The 20,164-nt window shown below is 39.3% G+C and overlaps 1 protein-coding gene across 1 annotated transcript in view; it reads right to left on the reverse strand.

Annotated features, from left to right (window-relative positions):
* Nucleotides 1–13,041, reverse strand: part of ndufv2 (NADH:ubiquinone oxidoreductase core subunit V2) — a 66,684-nt gene extending 53,643 nt beyond the window's left edge. The window contains exon 1 of the mRNA XM_072259059.1: nt 12,931–13,041. Within this exon, the coding sequence (XP_072115160.1) occupies nt 12,931–12,977 (47 nt within the window). The 5' untranslated portion in view covers nt 12,978–13,041. The remainder of the gene's footprint in view (nt 1–12,930) is intronic.
* Nucleotides 13,042–20,164: the final 7,123 nt, after the last annotated feature.

Raw genomic sequence — 20,164 nt, forward strand, 5'->3', positions numbered from 1 at the left:
GCAACTAACAGTATAAACAAGGGTGAACCAGATGTGTTAGACTTTCGGAGGCTTTCAATAAGGCACATTGGTACTTAGAAATAACACACATGTATGTATGGAGAAATAGCCATGACACAACTGAGTAACAAAAAAAAGGGTTACTCCTGCTTCTATTCCTCTACATTCTCCATTGTTTTTGTTTTACCTTGTTGTAATTATGTATTGCATGATTTGTCTGGATGGCAAGCAAAACAAAAAGTTTTCACTGTCTCTTGGTATATATGACAATAATAGCCCAGTATTAATAAATGTTACACATGATAGCCATTGTGTGCAGATGGTGGAGGAAATTAATGTTTACAGTTATTAATAGAGTGCAAGAGTAATACCCCTTGAGAATTGCTGGCATTGCAACTCTTCCAGGTAAGTAGTCTACTCTATCACACTTCTAATTTGTGCCTTGTAGATTGTGGAAAGACCTTGTGAGGTCAAAAGGCAAGTCATTCATTGCAGGATACCTATTTGCTCATGTATTGTAGCCATAGTATTTATGTGGCTGATCCAGTTGAGTTGTTGGTCAATCGTGACACCTAAGATATTGATGGAGGGGCACACTGAGTTCAACACGGTCACGTGCAAGGTAATTTATTTTAGGGGGAGGTCACTTATTACTTGGATAATGCAAGTTTCAGTTTCAAACATTATTTACTAAAAGTTGCACCACGGGTTAGCAAGGCCATTAAAAAGCTAACTGAGCACTACAGCTAACTACAGATTAAAGAAATCATGCTAAAACCATATTGGACCTCAATTAGATCAAACTTAGTTCTGCTTGCCATGTTATTTAAATACATATACAGACACTGGAGAGAACACATAAAAGATTAGCAAGGTAGTTTACAGTAACACAAGTCTGTTACATCAGGAAAGAATTGGCAAACAGGATCTGTTTTCTCTGGAGAAAAGCAGCTAGGAGTGACCTCCTAATAGAAACGTTAAAAATAAGACTCTGGAAGAGTAAGAACGGACTTCCACTTGCGGAGAAAAGCTAAACTGAAAGCCTTTGTTATAAGGTAATCATCAAATAATTTAACTGGGATTTCAAAAGAAATAGCCTCATCTAAAGAGTAGTGAAAATATGGAACTTGCAATCACAGAGAGATGATGAGATAAACAATATAAATTAACAGGAGGCTGAAGGAGGACAAAGAGCAGAGTTACACTGACACTAATAAGAAATAATAGAAGGAGACACATGGAGTATGAAAGCTGGTTTAACACCTGGTGGAACAAATGATCTGCTATATTTATTTATAATCTTATGTAACTAAGTTTATCACGGAGGAAACAAAAGCTTTGTAATGCAGTCTGTAATCTGTCAATGAGATTTATGAAATAAAACAAATAGAGTGCTCTTAATCCTGCAATGTATCGTATTTATTAACAGTACAGCTATCTAATCATCGAAAAGACTAATTTTATGGTTATCTACATAGCAAGACAATGTGCTCCATTCTTTCTGTGAAATTGATAGCAAATTTTGGATCATACACAAATACAGAAAAGTCAGCAACTCCCTGCTTGCCTGCACAGTATGAAGGTTTGCATTCTTTTACTCCAGAACATAGAATTTCAGATATTTACTAAGTTCTTTACTATTTAAAACTCACAAATGTTATATTTGTTGTATAAACTCCAAGTAAAATTTTAAGAACACAGTAGGCCACATCTAATACTCACAAACTTAAACCCAGACGTTCCAAGGTACATTGGAATTCCCCTAAAAGACATTCATAAAGTTTCAGATTCTACATTTATCTATGTTCCAATCTTTATGACACATTTTGCAAACTGTTAAGCGTTAATAATTACAATTTTGCTTCCTGTGAGAATTCTTTAACATGGCTTGCTATTTTGTCTGCTTGATGACATCATCTTTGCTGAACCCTTGAACGGCACCCAATCGTAATCAATGTTGGGAAATAGACTATCTACATGACTAATCACTAGATCATTATAGGAACTTTTCTTCAAGATCACAAGCTAAAGCTGACAGTTTATTGAGCCTTATGCATTAAAAAATATACAGCAAATAATAAATGACAACAAGATATCAGGTAAGATTGTGGCCAGGAACAAATACTCCAATGAGAGGATTTGCAATTGCATTTTCAGAACAATGTAAATTAAGAAAAGAGAACAACTTGCACAACAACCTCCTGCACTTTGAAATTACACAAAAGAAAGAACAAAAAATAGAAGCAGTACGTCTCAAAAGAAAATATAAAACCTCTAAAATTCACGCAACACAACACCAGGTAATGCCCAATGTTCCATTCTATTAATCAATACATCAAAATTAATTTACAGCAAATGTAATTGGAATGTGTTCATTGCATAGTTTTAGGTGCTTTCATTACTATGCATCTGCAAGTATAACAATATTCTCTTCATTTATAAAAGCCTAATCTAAAGGTTGGATGGGTGCTGTCTCTACTGAATCTTCTAATCTAGGCCTTCAGCAACAGCCAACTGGCTCTCAAACTGAAATTTCAAAAAGTGCATTTCTCAAAATCCATTATCAACAAAATAGAAGTCTACTGTTACCTGATGAAACTTTTGGGAATTTTAAAGCGTAACTTAAGTCCTGTCCAGCAACGACAGACATTTCTTCCACATTTGAAGATGTGTTTCAGAGTTATTTACAACCAGAAAATCTACTGCAAGAGCTCTCTGGCCACAGAAATGTTTAATTATTTTCATTTGAAGAAAATTCATCAGGTTGATAAAGTTTTCAGAATACGGGGATAAATTTGCATATTGGTGTTGTCAATCAGATCCACTCTCAAGTCATTAAATTGCCATATAGACTTCCAATTGAACAGTAAAAAAAACATTAAATGCAACAAACCAAGAATGGTGCTAAAATTATAACCTTACAGTCTCAACTACTAACTCCAAATCAAGACAGAAACCCTTCATTTTCATTGCTAAGTAACCTCTTTTGAATTTAACCTTTGATCTCCTTGGTGTACTAGCAGAATTAGTTGCTTGATTCAAACAGTACAAAATTTAAGCAACTGCCTTCCTCATCAGTTAATTTAATCAATTGTTCATTCAGCTACATTTAACATGATGTATCAGAAAGTTTTATTTTTTTAACTGCTGGCTGAAGCTTAAAAGTGAAGTAAGGAATTAAAAGTGGTACAAGGCATCAAAGTGATTTCTCTAACAGCACAATGCAACACCATTGAAAGCACATGGACGTCCAGCACAATCTGTAGAACTATCACGGGTCTACTTAAACCTTACAGGAAATGTGAAATCTAATTCCTCCCCGAACACTTGCAGTGTACAATTACAAAGTATCAAATGAGCAAACAATCATGTGAGCATTTTGTTTCAAATAAGATATGGCTTCTGCAGAAAGAAGCTGAATTTGGAGACACAATTGCTAACCTATTCTTTATTAATAAACTTCAACTGATTTACAATGATTTCAGTCCTACAGGCCGCTTCCAAAAACAATTCCCCGTTGGCAACATTTATTGAATGATATACAACAAAGAGGCCATCTGCCTCTTCGGTGCCTGTGACAGAAACAAAGTAGTCCCCAGAGTGCCTCAAAATTTCCCCATGCAAATCTTTGTCTAATTCCCTTTTAAAAATTACTACGTTGCCTGATTTCAACAACCTTTCAGGCAGTGTATTCCAAAATATAATCCTAAAACTATTTCTCCTTACATTGCGTCTGGTTCTTTTGGCAATTACTGTAAATCTGTCACAACACACACTTCCTTATGTACTCCATCATTATCATTAATGACTTTGAATCCTCTCTGCTCTAAGGAGAGCAAACCTTGCTTCTCCAATCAATGTTTGTATAACCAAATTCCCTCATTCTTAGTACTGCTCTTGTAAACCTGCCCCCTCTTATACTCTATAAAATAGCTTTTAAAAAATGATCTGCCCTTGCACATTGTTGTAGCTGCATTATAAATGTTTGGCTTAATCATTTACTCTATATTAGCTCTTTAGTTTTTTTTCCCTGGTCAAATAAATGACTAAATATTTGGTTAAGTTGCATTTACTATTTCCCACTTATATTCTTCTGAAGTCAATTACAATCCTCATATGTTTATTGCACTTTTGATTCTTGTGAACAGAACTGAATTATACTGGACTCCTGGCTTGATGTTTAATTTTCTGTGTTGTTTGCACATTTTTTGCCATTTGTGCAATGTTCTTTTTATTTCGCACGTTGGGTGCTTGATGTTTTCTTGAACTGGTTCCATGGTGTTTCTTTGTTTCGTAGCTGCCTGCAGGAGGATAAATCTCGAAGATGTATACTGTTTACATACTTTGATAATAAAGGACATTCGAATTTTAAAATTGTACAGTTAACCAAATACAACACATTAATGATTATCAAAAAGAGCAGCATTCCTGCACAAATCACTGCATAACAGTACTGTACACTTACATTCAATAACTCAATTACAAACACTTGGTCCAATTGCTGCACTTTAATTTCAAGAGATTTCATTTCACGAACAAATCTGCCAAATTTTATCAAAAGTCTTTGATGTTGATGTGGACATTAATGGTACTAATCTTACTCTGTCTTTACCAGTTTATCAGTTAGTTAGTACGAAGTAAATTGAACCTAATTTGCCCTGAACAAACCAATACATTTTCAACCACCAATTTATTTTCTCCCAAATTAATTTCTTTGAAATATTCCCCACCTTTTATATTAATTTGTTAGATTTATCCTTTTCTCCTTTTCTGAATACTGCCACCCCACAATCCTTGTAATTCTCTGCCACCATTCTTACAAGGAAGGTTTGAAAGATTATGGCTGGAGCTTCTAAAATTCACCAGATTTTCATTCCCGTGACTAGAATGCATCCCATCTGGTTAAAGATGCCCTTTCTACTCAGCATTACTAATCTTTCAAAATAACTCAACTTCCGGTAAAAATACTATTTCCTTTTGAATTCCCCCTTTTCCCATTAAGTATGTACATTCCTACTGTTAATAATTAACTACATTTTGTTGAGCAACTTATTTTATAACCATTTTGAAGACAGGAGAATGGGTTAAGAAGGAAAATAAATCAGCCATAATCAAATGGCAGAGCAGAATAGCTTAATTCTGCTCCTTTGTCTTATGGCTCAGGTCAACTGAGCAGATGCAATTCTTTAAACATGCTCTGAACATCTAGGTGGTAATTGTGGCAAGACTGTCACCCACGATCTGATGGAATATTCCTTTATATGACAGATTTGTAGAGAAAAGAGACCTTTCTGTGTATCTCAGCCGTGCTTTATGGACTATTCCCTTGTATACAGCGATGGTTAATTACTACATCAGAAAGGCTATCAATTCCATCAGAGAGCATGAGGTACAACTAAAATCTACAGACTACCTACAGCCCATGAACAAGCATTGCAAACATGCAGATCAAAAGCTCAAGTATACATAATTCAGGACATTTTTCCAGAGAGGTGCATTCCGCACAAGGACCAATGAAGCAAAACTAATATATCAGAGGTTTCAGTTAGTGTTTATTTAAAGACTTTGTAGAAATTACCACAACTAAATTTATTAGTGACATTAGCTGTAATTCTGGCTGTAATATTAATTTTGACAATAAAAAAAGCCCAAGAAACAAGGTCTGCCGCAGACTACGCAAACATGTTTGAGTACTTCATGCAATACATATAATCACCATCTTTCAAAATTCAACATATGACTTGGATAAGTAAACTGAATGTTGAATGTCATATTTCTACATGTGCTGGCAACACAAAACTGGAGTGGATTGTGATTCATGATTGTTGTTGACCATGATACCTCTATATGTTAATTCTATTTACCTGCATTAGGCCTCTATCCCTCTACTGCTTTCCCATACGGAAACTTGTCTAAATGCTTTTTTAATATTATAATATTATCACTTTCATCTCCTCTGGCAGTTCTCTCTGTATGAAAAACCTTTCCCTCTGATTTTATTCAAATTTCTCACCTTTCAAATTAAACCTGCGCCTGCTGGTTCTAAACTTCCCTGATGGGAAACTAAAGACTGACTATTCTACACCTGTCCCTCATAATTTTATAAATTTCTATAACGTCCTATGTTCCAGAGAGAATAAACCCAGTCTATACAATCTCTCCTTATAATTACAGCTCTCTAGCCCTGGCAGTCTATCTTTTTTTTGCATGCTCTCCTTTGCTACGATGTGTGGTAATCAGAATTGTACACACACTTCATGTGGTCTAACCAATGTTTTGCACAGCTGCAACATGACCTCCCAACTCTTATGCTCAATGCCTCGGCCTACAAAGGCAAACATACCATACATGTACTTCATTACCATTTTCAGCTATATTGGCCTTATCTGCAAGTTTTGAGTACAGATACAAGCATGTCTAACTACAACTACTATGGGGCCTTGGTGAGGCCACACCTAAAATACTGTATGCAGTATCAGTCTCCTCATCAGAGAAAGATTCTAAGTGCCATAGAGGAAGTGCAATGAAAATTTACCAAACTGGCATGGCAAGATTTTAGTACAAGTAGAAATTAGATTGACTAGGTCTGGATTCATTAGTTTAGGAAATCTCATTGAAATTCTGCCAGGGCTCGATAGGTTAGATGCTGGGAAGGTGTTCTCCTAGCCATGGAAGAGGTAAGATAGTGATCACAGTGATGAGGTAAAAAATTGAAGTGAAATGAGGAGCAAAGTCTTTAATCACAGGTTGGTAAATCTGTGGACATCTTAGCCACGCAAGCTGTAGGGAGAGGTCGATCGCTGAAGATATTTATATAGATTGCTAGACACCAAAGTTATCAAGTGTATGGGGAGAAACAGGAAATATGGTATTGAGGTAGAGGATTTACCATGATTGTTTTGAACTGTAGGTCAGACAAAAAGGAGTTGAAAGGACTCTTTACTTCTGTTTTTCAAGGTTTCTATCATTTAATTTTGATCAATGTCAAATCACTTTATATTTAATAGGGGAAAGGTTGATGGGCACAAATCCAGTACTTATTTCGATCATGCTGCTAACCTGTTCTTAGCTATAATATAGGAAAAAATTGTTTTTGTAAAGGCAGTTTATAAAAGTAGTTTACATCATGTTCCTCAAGGTGGTCATTTTTTGGCACCATGCTTTCACAATTTTAAACTGTACACGTTTATTCCCTCTGAAAGTTTGTCATACACTTTGCCTTTCTTTCCTTTTCCAGTTCTCTCTGATACCTCAGCTCTCATCTGTTACTGGCTATAAGCTATAGGGTAGTACAGCACAACAGGCCCTTCTGTCTGCTCCAACCATGATGCCAATTTAAATTGCACATCTGCCTGCACATGGTTATACCACCACCGCCACCCCTTCCCCCTCGATTCCCTGTCTGTTCACGTGTCTGTCTCCTCAGTGTTGCTACTGCTATCTTATCTGTTTTCACCCTGTTCCCTGGCAGCACAATCCAAGCCATCTGCCACTCCCTTTGTGGAAAAAAAAGGCCTCATAAATCTCCTTCAAATTACACCCTACTGATCTTAAATTTATGTTTGCTAGCGTTTGACATTTTTGCCTTGAGATGAAAAGGCTGACTGCACTCTACGTCTCTCAGGTCATCAGTTAGCACCCGACACTCCAGAGAAATCAGTAATGAGTAACAACAAGAACTTGCAAACTCCATTCCATATATAACATAGGGTTGAGAAAGCCTGCACTCAAAGCAGACTGAATAAAAATAAAATCCAACTAGAACTACAAGAACAGACTCGAGGGCTTGAACAGCTTACTGATATTCCTATGATGATGCATGTCTCAGTTTTACCATCTTTGTCTGCCAAAACAAAGTTACTTTAAGTCCCCCAGCACGTTTGTTCTTAACTGTGCTTTCCTGTTTCTGAAAATCCTCATGAATTTGTTTTTATCAGCAAAACCCAACGCCTGCTCCATTAACCCCATTCATACTAAACACCTTACATTTAAATATCATGCTGATAGATATAGTAAATTGTTCCTTCTAAGGAACTGCCTACCTGTCTTTCAAAACTACTGGCCACATCTTTTCCTCAAATAACTTAAAATCCCTCTCTCAAGGCAACTCCTGTCTCATGAGTGGAATGCTTTGTTTCTATTCTGTGATATCCCAAATGTCTGCATCTTAAATAACATGACCCTGAATACAGGAAGGAGACAGAGAGCTTAAGGGCATGGTGTCATGACAACAACCTTTCCTTCAATGTCAACAAAAGAGCTTGTCATTGACTTCAGAAAGGAGGGCAGGGCACATGCTCATGTCTACAAAACAATGTACAAGATTCACGATTGTTTCATGTCATTTCCAGTTCACAAGTGTAAAGGAGAACAAAATATTTGTTACTCCAGATCCAAAGCAATATATAACAAATATACACAATAATTAAAAACACAATAAATATAAATACACAAAATAGCTTATGTAAATAGATTAATTATATGTACATAATGTAATGCCAAGTACAGAGGTGTCTGCGCATAAGGTGACTGACAGGAAATGAAAAAGTAGTGGTGGTGGGGTGGATTAATAGTTGGAGGTGTTATAAGTTTACCGCTTGGGGAAAGTAACTGTTTTTGAGCCTGATGGTCTTACCATGGATGCTACATAGCCTGTTCCCTGATGTCAATGGGACAAACAGTCCACCAGCTGGCTTTTTTACAGCACCTTTCTACACTTATGTCTTTAATGGCAGGTAGGCTGGTGCCACTGATGCACTGGACAGTCTTGACTGCCGCAGTGCAGTTCCCATGCCAAGCAGTGATGCAGCATGTTAGGATGACGTATACTCATATTGATGTGCATAATCCAGCTCCTTTATGGCCTCCTCAGAAAGGAGAAGCATTAGTGAGCTTCATTTGATTGTTGAGGTTGAGAGCTTCAAGTTTCTAGATTTGAACATCAACAATAGCTTATCCTGGTCCAACCATCTGGATATCACAATAAAGAAAGCTCCCCAATGCCTCTACTTCCTCAACAGCTAAAGAAATCTGACATGTCCCTTTGATTCTTACCAAATTTTATCCATCCACCAGAGAAAGCACTCTGTCTGGATGCATAATGGCTTGGTTTGGCAGCTGCGCTACACATGACTTGCAACAAACTGCATAGAGTTATGGACACAGCTAGCGTATTAAACTCTTGTTGGGTCACATCTGTAGTACTGCATACTCTTCAAGTCGCTCCACTGTAGGGATAATCTTGAGGCTTTGAAAAGGGTGTAGAAGGATGCTGCCTGAATTAGTGGGCATGCATTATAACAAGAGGTTAGACAAACTTGGGCTGTTTTCTCTGGAGAGCTGGAGGCTGAAGGGAGATCTGATAGCGGTTTATCAGATTAAGATAGGCATAGACAGAGTAAAAAGATAGTATCTTTTTCCCCAGGTTGAAATATCTTAAACCAGAAGGCATGCATTTAAGGTGACAGGGGGTAGTTTCAAGGGAAACATGAGGGGCAGGTTTTTTTTTAATACCTGGAATGCACTGCCTGGGGTGGTGGTAGAGGCAGACACATTAGAGACTTTTAAGAGACGCTTAGATAGGCACATGAAAGAGAGGAAAATGGAAAGATGTGGACATTGCACAGGTAGAGGGGATTCGATTATTCAGTAATTTGATTACTAATTTATTTCGTTCAGCACAACACTGTGGGTCAAACGGCCTGTTCCTGTGCTGTTTAGTTATATATTCTATGTACAGTTCAGCACAAGAACCAGCTTCCCCTCTATCTACACTGTCTATACTTCTCTGTAAAGTAGCCAGCGTAATCACGACCCCACCCACCCTGGACATTCTCCCTTCATGCCGTTTTCATCAGGCAGAAGATATAAAAGCCTGAAAGCACATATCACCAGGCTCAAAGACAGCTTCTATCTCACTGTTATCAGATTCTTATCAGACCTCTTATACGATAAACTCAAGTTCTTTATGATTTTGAACTGTATAGTTTACCCACGTTGTATTTTTTCAGCAGCTTTTATATTTTATTCTGCATTGCTATTGTTTTATGTTATTCTAGCTCAATGCACCTTGTAATGCTTTGATCTGTATACAAGACAAATTTTCACTGTATCTTGGTATGTGATAATATACCAATTCCAATACCACAATTATAATTGAAATTAGAATCAACCTTTCAATTTTTCATTAATGTTTGACATCATGTCCTCTTGTACACCAAGATTGGACTATTATCAAAAGAACGGGTGTTCAGCTGCTATCCCTCAAAGTGCCCTTTTCACCATTTAGTTAGACTGACCACAAATCAAAAAATGTATTGATCACGAGAGCTTCAAGTGATTCCACAACAAAATCCTTTGGGGAATAAGTTCCAAATTTCCACTGTGCTTATGAAAGGAATTTCCCTGTTTTCACCATTGCATGGCTTAGATTTTATCTGAAACTGCACACTTGAGAAAATAAACAGAGGAGTAAGTATGCACCATTTTGCCCACTGAGCCTGCTCTGCCATTCAATAAGAATATGGCTGGTCAGATCTTGGCCTCAAATCCAGTTTTCTTTGTTTATTCTCTTGGGTTTATAACAGACCAAAAACTAATTCAAGTTTTAAATTCCTACAATAATTCAGCCTCCATGGTACTCCGCTTCAAAGCTCAAAATAAATTTATTATCAAAGTATACATATACATCAACATATAATACCTTAAGATTCATTTTCAGCAGGCATTTACAGGGGAAAAAATACAATAGAATTTATGAAGAACTATACAAAAATAAAGACTGACAACCAATGTGAAAAAGAAGACAACCTGGGCAAATAAAAAATAACACCGAGGACATGAGTTGTAATGAATTGATATTGTTGTCCACAACAACAGGAATTCTGGAGATGCTGCAAATTCAAGCAACACACATCAAAGTTGCTGGTGAATGCAGCAGGCCAGGCAGCATCTGTAGGAAGAGGTACAGTCGACGTTTCAGGCCAAGACCCTTCATCAGGGCTAACTGAAGGAAGAGTTAGTAAGAGATTTGAAAGTGGGAGGGGGAGGGGGAGATCCAAAATGATAGGAGAAGACAGGAGGGGGAGGAATGGAGCCAAGAGCTGGAAAGGTGATTGGCAAAGGGGATATGAGAGGATCATGGGACAGGAGGCCCAGGGAGAAAGACAAGGGGGGGGACCCAGAGGATGGGCAAGGGGTATAGTCAGAGGGAGAAAAAGGAGAGTGAGAGAAAGAATGTGTGTATAAAAGTAAATAACGGATGGGTACGAGGGGGAGGTGGGGCATTAGCGGAAGTTAGAGAAGTCAATGTTCATGCCATCAGGTTGGAAACCCAGACGGAATATGAGGTGTTATTCCTCCAACCTGTGTGTGGCTTCATCTTTACAGTAGAGGAGGCCGTGGATAGACATGTCAGAATGGGAATAGGATGTGGAATTAAAATGTGTGGCCACTAGGAGATCCTGCTTTCTCTGTCCGCCAGAGAAACGTCGACTGTACCTCTTCCTAGAGATGCTGCCTGGCCTGTTGCGTTCACCAGCAACTTTGATGTGTGTTGCTTGATATTGTTGTCCAAAGGGTTTTCATGGCCAGGCCTTTCTTCCGCGCAGATACTGCTGCTGCCCAGGTTGGGACCCGGCCAGATTTAAACTCAGGACTAACCACCTTGAAATCCAGTGTTGGATGCCACTACACCACCAGTGTAGAGGACTATTAATATTCATGAATATGTGAAAAATAAAAGTACTTCTCTTAATTTAGTGTACGTTTAGTTCTAGATTCCCCTTTGAAAGGTGACATCCTATCAGCATACCTTATCAAAAGGATCACTTTTCATTTTTCCGTCAACCACTTTATCTCAGAACTCCACCTAGTGAATCTTTTCAGAACTGCCTTCAATGCAAGCATATAACTCAATAATGAATGAGACCAAAACTCCATATGGATTGACCAGGCCAGCACGTAGTACAATTGGAAAAAGACTTTGCCATTTTTCTTCTCAGTTCCTTTCACAGTAAAGACCAACGTTCCATTTACTTGCTGTGCCTGCATTATTACCTTCTGTGCCGATATACAAGGTCACTCAGTTCCCTCTGAACTGCAGGTGCAATATTCAGTTTCTCTCCATTTAAACAATTTGCTCACAGCAATTAGATCTTTGCACAGTCCTGTTTCAGGCATTTGAAGAAGCTCCTGAATAGGTGTTGTGTTAGATATACACCTAATGCAGGCGAATGGGATTAGTGTAGATTGACAAAATGGAGGTCCTTTTTCTGCAATACTCATCTCTCGGACTCGTGAGAGAATGGGTCAATGATACAAATTATAAGAGGACATAAATGTAGATGGGATACAGTTTCTTCTCTGAAAGCGATGAACCTTTGGAACTCTCTTCAAAGGGTGATGGAAGCTTTTACCTTGAATATTTATAAAGCTGTTAAACAATTGAAAACAAAGGTCGAAAACCTTTGCAGGCACATAGGAATACAGAACTGAGTTTGCAATTAAATTGGCTATGATCTTAATAAATAACAGAACAAGCTTAACGGGCTGAGTAGTAATTCTTAGATCGTTTATGTGGCGCCATTTGCCATCCTTTTAGGACATCTCTATTTTATTTCAGTCGATTACACTACAACAGTCATTAATGAATGGGGCTGAAGCTAGCTGCAGAGGGTCGAGACAACTCCAAGTGGGTCGGGGAGGGGGGCAACGTCCAGATAGGTCTGCGGAGGTGATTGAGGACTGTACCCAGGATGGGACAGCGGCGCCCTCCCCACCAAGGTCGACCGCCGCCATTATCCGCACTCAGGCCTGGCCAAGGACATGGAGTTCTGGGCCCAACCTCGCCACTGCTGTAACCCTTTCCCCCTGTTTCCTTCTCTAAACAATGCCCGCCTCGCATCGAAACATCGGAACAAACACTCCGACCTTACCGAGTGTGAAACGGCAGAGCGGAAAAGGCCCGACAGCGACATGACGGCCGCTAACTCGAAGGATCGACGCCACTGCACAGCCTAGCGCACAGAAACTGCAATCGAACTCCGAGTGGGTTCACCCACCCCGTTCATCTGATGTGGGTGTGCTGCATTCAATGCGCAGTGTATGCACTGCATCTGATACTTATATTTTTAAAGTAAACTCTATTTATAATAAAAGTATCGGAAGAAGAATACAACGTCTTCTCAACGCTCACTATTAGCGCAAATGCACCACAGAGCTATGTGCTTAGTCCCCTGCTCTACCCAATTTATACTTATGAATGTGTGACCAAGCATATCTCCAATGCAGTATTTTAAGTTTGCTGATGACACCATTGTTGTTGGCAGAACCAAAGGTGGTGACAAATTGGCATATAGGAGGGAGATTGAAAATCTGGTTAAGTGGTGCCATAACATCAACCTCTCAAAAGTCAAGCAAAACCAAAGAGCAGATTATGGACTACGGGAGGTCCATAAACCAATCCCTTTTAGGGGAACACAGGTAGAGAGGGCCAATAGCTTCAAATTCCTTGGTATTAGCATATATGAGGATCTATCCTGTGATCGATACATAAGTATCATTACAAAGAAGGCATGGAAATGCCCCAGCTTTCTCAGAAGTTTAAGTAGATTTGGCATATCCATCACAGCTTGGCATGGAAACACAATGCCCAGGAACAGAAAAGGCTACAGAAAGTGGTGGATACAGCCCAGTCCTTCACAGGCAAAGCCATTTCCACCATTGAGTACACTTTTCGGAGCACTGCCACAAGAAAGCAGAACCCAAATCATGGACCCCCAATATCCAAGCCATGCTACTGTCAATGGGCAGGGGTACAGAGGACTTAACTCCCAATCCAACAGGTCCAGGAACAGTTTATTTATTGAGATACAGCACAGAATAGGCCCTTCCAGCCCTTCCAACTGCACCACCCAGAAATCCCAGATTTTACCTCAGCCCAACCACAGGACAATTTACAATGACCTGTTAAACCTACTAACCAGTACACCAATGGATGGTGGGAGGAAACCGGAGCACCTAGGAAAAAAAACCCATGCATTCCATGGAGAAAATGTACCGACTCCTTACAGACGTCAGAATTGAACTCTGAACTCTAACACTTCCAGCTATAACAGCATCACGCTAACCACTATGCTACTGTGGCACCAAGTTATTACCGTACAACCATCAGAGCCTTGAACCGGAGTGTATAACTTCAAACACTACTCTGAATTGATTGTGCAAACTATAAATGAATGTTCAAGGACTCTACAACTCATATTATTTCTGTTTTCTTTCTTATTTGCACAGACAGTCTTCGTTTGCACATTGTTCTTTGTCAGTCTTTGCTTATGTATGGTTTTTTTCATAAATTCTTCTGTATTTATTTTTTCCCTCAAGCTGATATGGTAACATATACAATATGTAGTTTGGTAATAAATATATTTTGAAAATACTTTGAAACTCTGTGACTCAGAGGGGAAGCAGGGAGGAGAGGCACACTATGGTGATAGGGCAATGGACAGGAGGTTCTGTGGGCGAGCACAAGATTCCTGGATGGTATGTTGCCTCCCGGGTGCCTGGGGTCCAGGATATCACGGATTGAATCCTCAGCATTCTTAAGTGGGAGGATAAGCAGCTAGAAGTTGCGGTCCATGTAGGTACCAATGACATGGCTAGGGTGAGTGACGAGGTTCTGCATGGGGAGTTCAAGGAGTTAGGTGTTAAGTTAAAGGGCAGGACCTCCAGGGTTGTGATCTCAGGATTGCTCCCAGTGCCACATGCTAGTGAGGCCAGAACTAGGAAGATTATGCAGTTTAATACATGGTTAAGGAGTTGGTGTAGCAGGGAGGGCATAAGATTTTTGGATCATTGGGCTCTTTTCCAGGGAAGGTGGGACCTGTACAGAAGAGGTGGTTTGCACCTGAACTGTAAGGGGACAAATATCCTAGCAGGTAAGTTTGTTAATGTTGCAAGGTGGGGCTTAAACTAGAGTTGGAGGGGGATGGGAACCAGAGTGCCAGAACAGTTAGTGGAGAGGTTGTGGAGACAGATGTTGGTAAGATCTCAGATGTTAGGAATCAAAAGGTTGAGCATGGTGAGTCTAGTATCCTGAGCTGCCTATATTTCAACGCAAGAAGTATCATAGGAAAGGCAGTTAATAGTGCTGAAGATGAGGTAGCTGGTTTACAAACAGAGGCAATGTGTTGTGAGGAGAGGGTGTTGAATCATTGTGAGTAGAGCTAAGGAACCGCAAGGGTAAAAAGACCTTGATGGGAGTTGTATACAGGCCCCCAAATAGTAGTAAGGATGTGGTCTACAAATTACAATGGGAGATAGGAAATACCTGCCAAAGGGCAACATTACAATAGTCATGGGGGAATCCAGGACTAACCTGATTTTCCCAATCTACCTTCAATATGCAGGTAGATTGGGAAAATCAGGTTAGTCCTGGATTCCAGGAGGAGGGGTTTCTAAAGTGCCTATGAGATGGCTTTTTAAAGCAGCTCATGGTTGAGCCCACTGGAGGATCAGCTATCCTGGACTGGGTGCTGTGCAGTAAACCAGAATTGATTACATACATTAAGGTAAAAGAATGCTAAGGGGCAAGTGATCATGGTATGACCAAATTCATCTGAAAATTGAGAAGAAGAAGCTAAAGTTAGATGTATCAGTATTACAGTAGAACAAAAGGAATTACAGAGGCATGAGAGGAATTGATTGGAAGAGATCATTGACAGGATGACAGCAGAGCAGCAATGGCTGGAATTTCAGGAAGCAACTTGGAAAGCACAGGATATGTACATCCCAAAGAGGAAGAAGTATTCTAAAGGAAAGATGACATAACCGTGGCTAACCAGAGAAGTTAAAGACAGCATAGAAACCAAAGAGAGGGCACATAATAGAGCAAAAATTAATGGGAAGTTAAAGGGTTGGGAAGCAACTACAGAAAGTCATTAAGAAGAAAATGATGGAATATGAAAGTAAGCTAGCCAATAATATTAAAGGAGATACCAAAATTTCTTTAGACACATAAAGTAGGTGAGAGTGGATATAGGACTGCTGGAAAACAATGCTGGAAAGGTAGTAATGGGAGAAAACAAAATGGCTAGTGAACTGAATAAGTATTTTGCATCAGCCTTCACTGTGGAAGGCACTAGCAGTATGGTAGAAGTTCCAGGTTTCAGGGGTCATGAAGTGTGTGTAATTACCATAACTAGAGAGAAGGTTCTTGGAAAACTAAAAGGTCTGAAGGTAGATAAGTCACCTGGATCAGATGGTGTACACCCAGGGTTCTGAAAGAGGTGGCTGAAGAGATCATGGAGGCATTAGTAATGATCTTTCAAGAATCACTAGAATAGATTCTGGAATGATTCCAGAAGACTGGAAAATTGCAAATGCCATTCCACTCTTCAAGAAGGAAGAGAAGCAGAAGGAAGGAAACTATTAATCAGTTAGTTTGATCTCAGTGGCTGGGAAGATGTTGAAGTTGATTATTAAGGATGAGGCACATGATAAAATTGGCTGTCGTCAGCATGGTTTCCTCAAGGGAAAATCTTGCCTGACAAATCTGTTGGAATTCTTTGAAGAAATAAAAAGCAGGATAGACAAAGGAGAATCAGTGACGTTGCGTATTTAGATTTTAAGAAGGCCTTTGACAAGGTGCCACTCATGAGGCTGCTTAACAATCTATGAGCCCATGGTATCATAGGAAAGATTCTAGCATGGATAAGGCAGTGGCTGAGAGGCAGGAGGGAAAGAGTGGGAATTTTGCGATCCTTTTCTGACTGGCTGCCGATGACTGGTGGTGTTCTACAGGGGTCTGTGTTGGAACTGATTCTTTCTACGTTTTATGTCAATGATTTGGCTGATGGAATTGATGGCTTTGTTGCAAAGTTTGCAGATAATATGAAGATAGGTGGAGTGGCAGGTAGTTTTGAGGAAGTAGGCGACAGAAGGACTTAGACAGATTAGGAGAATGGGCAAAGAAGTGGCAGATGGAATACAGTGTTGGGAAGTGTATGGTCATGCAATTTGGTAATTTGGTAGAAGGAATGAAAGGTTGTCTAAATAGAGAAAAAATACAAAAAACTGAGGCACTAAGGGACTTGGGAGTCCTTGTGCAGGATCCCCTAAAGGCTAATTTGCAGGTTGAGTCAAAGGTGAGGAAGGCAAATGTGATGTTAGCACTAATTTCAAGAGGACTAGAACATGAAAGTACAAATGTAATGTTGAGACTTTATAAAGCATTGATGGAGCCTCACTTGGAGTATTGTGAGCAGTCTTTGGCCCCCTATCTAAGAAAGGATATGCTAAAACTGGAGAGGGTTCAAAGGAGTTTCAAGAAAATGATTCCAGGATTGTATAGCTTGTCATATGAAGAGTGTTTGATGTCTCTGGGCCTTTATTCACTAGATTTCTTTAGAATGAGGGGCGATCTCATTGAAACCCATCAAATGATGAAAGGGCTTGATAGAGTGGATGTGATGTTTCCTATCATAGAAAAGTCTGAGACCAGAGGACATAGCCTCAGAATAGAGTGGTGTTGCTTTAGAATAGAGATGAGAAGGAATTTCTTTAGCTAGAGGGTGGTGAATTTGTGGAATTCGCTGCCACAGGCAGCTGTGGAGGCAATGTCTTCATGTATATTTAAGGCAGGGTTTGATAGATTCTTGATTGGTCAGGCATGAAGGGATACAGGGAGAAGGGAGGGGATTAGGGCTGAGAGGAAAATTGGATCAGCCATGATGAAGTGGCAGAGCAGATTCAATGGGCCAAATGGCCTAATTCTACTCCTATATTTATATGTTCTGCATGTGATGTGCAGTGTCATACAATGAGTGTGTATTGCTTCTGGTGTGCAATGTCATGTATTTTTTTACTTTAAAAGTGGTCTCTATTTATAATTGAATTTACAAAACAAGAATGCAATGCAAAGCTTTTTACATTCTTAACGAGTGGAATTAGAATTGGTTTATAATTGCCACACGTAGTGAATTACAGTAAAACACTTGTCTGGCATACTGCTCATACAGATCAAATCATTACACAGTGCATTGAGATAGTACAAGGTAACACAATAAGAGTGCAGGTTAATGTGCAGCATCTACAAAGAAAATGCAGTGCAGATAAACAATAATTTGCAATAACATAAAGTAGATTGTGACGTTAAGAGTAATGAGGAAGTAGGCATTCTTAGGATCATTTGGTCAATACATTCAGTGTTGCTAGTTCTGTATGTAGTAGTGTTGACACTTATTTTTGAATAGAGTGCTAGGATGCATTCTGGAGTTATGGAATATAGCAACAGCAGCCAGTCTTCACACCCAAACATGGATTGTAGATTGGATTTAAAATGCAGCTCTGAGCGATGATCTTCCTGGAGCTGCATCTTGGGGCTCATTGCAAACAAAGGAGCATTCCATTTGACCTCAGGTGCCTGCATATGCATGAATGTGGACCACAGTCAGTGGGAATTAACATTCATTTTGGGTGTCTGGAGTACGGGTGTGATGATGGAGGTGTTTGAAAATTGTATGTCAATCAAAGGAAGCATTATAGTTACATTGTAACTATAGAATTGTCCTGCTGTTATCTTTAATCTTTAGCATATTAAAATATCATGTAATATTGGGTCAAACAGGTCTCTTCTTCCAAGACTATTTCAAATATGATCCCTGTTGCACATTTTGCTGAATAAAGACTTGAATATCAACTAGCTTCAGTGCCTCTCTAGTGACTTCTTTCACAGTCACAAACTTGGCTCTCATGTGGCCCTCTGGGGTAATGCACCCTCTGTTCTTTGGGGGGTTCCCTTGCAAACTCAACCCTAAATGTCCAGTAGGAACCTGGATTGTGGTGCTCCCCACAGAGTCATTATATTGGTTGCATCTATCTTTAGCGCATCACTCACCTCTCACTGCAGCAGTCTGGAGTGGGCCAATGTGCAACTTTTTCCATTAAACATCTGATGTGCAGTGTTATGCAAATAAATACATCCATGGTGTTTCTGAGATTAAAAAAAAGAAAATTTTATAAACACGTAACAAGTCAGGCTCAGCTGTGGAAATAGAAAGTGATGAACTTCTATCAGAATTAGGTAAAGTTAAAAAAAAACATGTTTTAAATGACAGTTGGTGATAGGGATAGGACAAAGTCTAGGAGAAACACAAATAGTGTTGGTGTCTATTGAGGAAGCTTGTCAAGTGCATTTTAGATGTCTGGAGGAGATGGAACTAGAATGTAACTTCTCTGCAGCTTAAAACATGCTTATTCTCTAACCTCTGATGAAGAGTTATCAAGTTCCACTGAAGTTGCTGAATATTTTTTAAAAAATCAGGTTTCTGGTTTGTTCTTGTTTTTTATGTGCTGTGGCTGATTTATATAAATGCATATGTGCAATATCTTGTGCTCACATTTCACATAAATATTTTTGTGCTGTGTCTCCTGCACATGCCCCATAAACATTGTACTTATGACAGTGGATCAGCCAAAGAAACAGGAAGTGAAGCGGCCCATATGACACACAGCAAGATGTATTGTGCAAGAAAAACAGTCAATATGCTCAGAAAGCAATATCTATTTAAAGAGTAGAGGAAACAGAAATGAAAGTTAGTAATCCGGATAAAAACTTTTTTTTTCAAAAAGTGCAGTGAGTGGAGGATGTTCATGTGCAAATTATATTGGTCTATCTACAGGCATGTGCTTACAAGTTTTGATTGACAGGCAACTACAATTGTCTTCCAATTTGTCACCAAATGCAGGCACTATGTTGAATGAAATAAGTATTAATTATAAAGTAAAAGCATTTGAGATGTTAGTGACAATGAAAGTCAATAAATCTAAATAATTTGATAACCTATATCCCAGCGTTTTGAAAGGAGTGGCTTTAGCTTTGGTTATTGTCTTTTAAAACTCTACAGTTTCTGTAATTTTTCCTGCACTTGCTGGGTGGCAATCATAATCCCCCTCCCTCCACTCCCCTCTTTTCTCTTCTCTTCACCTTCCTATCACCCTTCCCGTTCTCCCATGATCCCACTCTCCCCTCCTATCAGATTCCTTCTTCTTAAGCCCTTTATCTTTTCCACTAATCCCTCCCCAGCTTCGCACTTCATTCCCCCTCCACCCCCCACCCACCTGGCTTCACCTACTACCTTCCAGTTTGTGCTTCTTCCCCTCATCC

The sequence above is a fragment of the Mobula birostris genome, chromosome 1 (genome assembly GCF_030028105.1).
Source record: "Mobula birostris isolate sMobBir1 chromosome 1, sMobBir1.hap1, whole genome shotgun sequence".
Lineage (NCBI taxonomy): Eukaryota > Metazoa > Chordata > Chondrichthyes > Myliobatiformes > Myliobatidae > Mobula > Mobula birostris.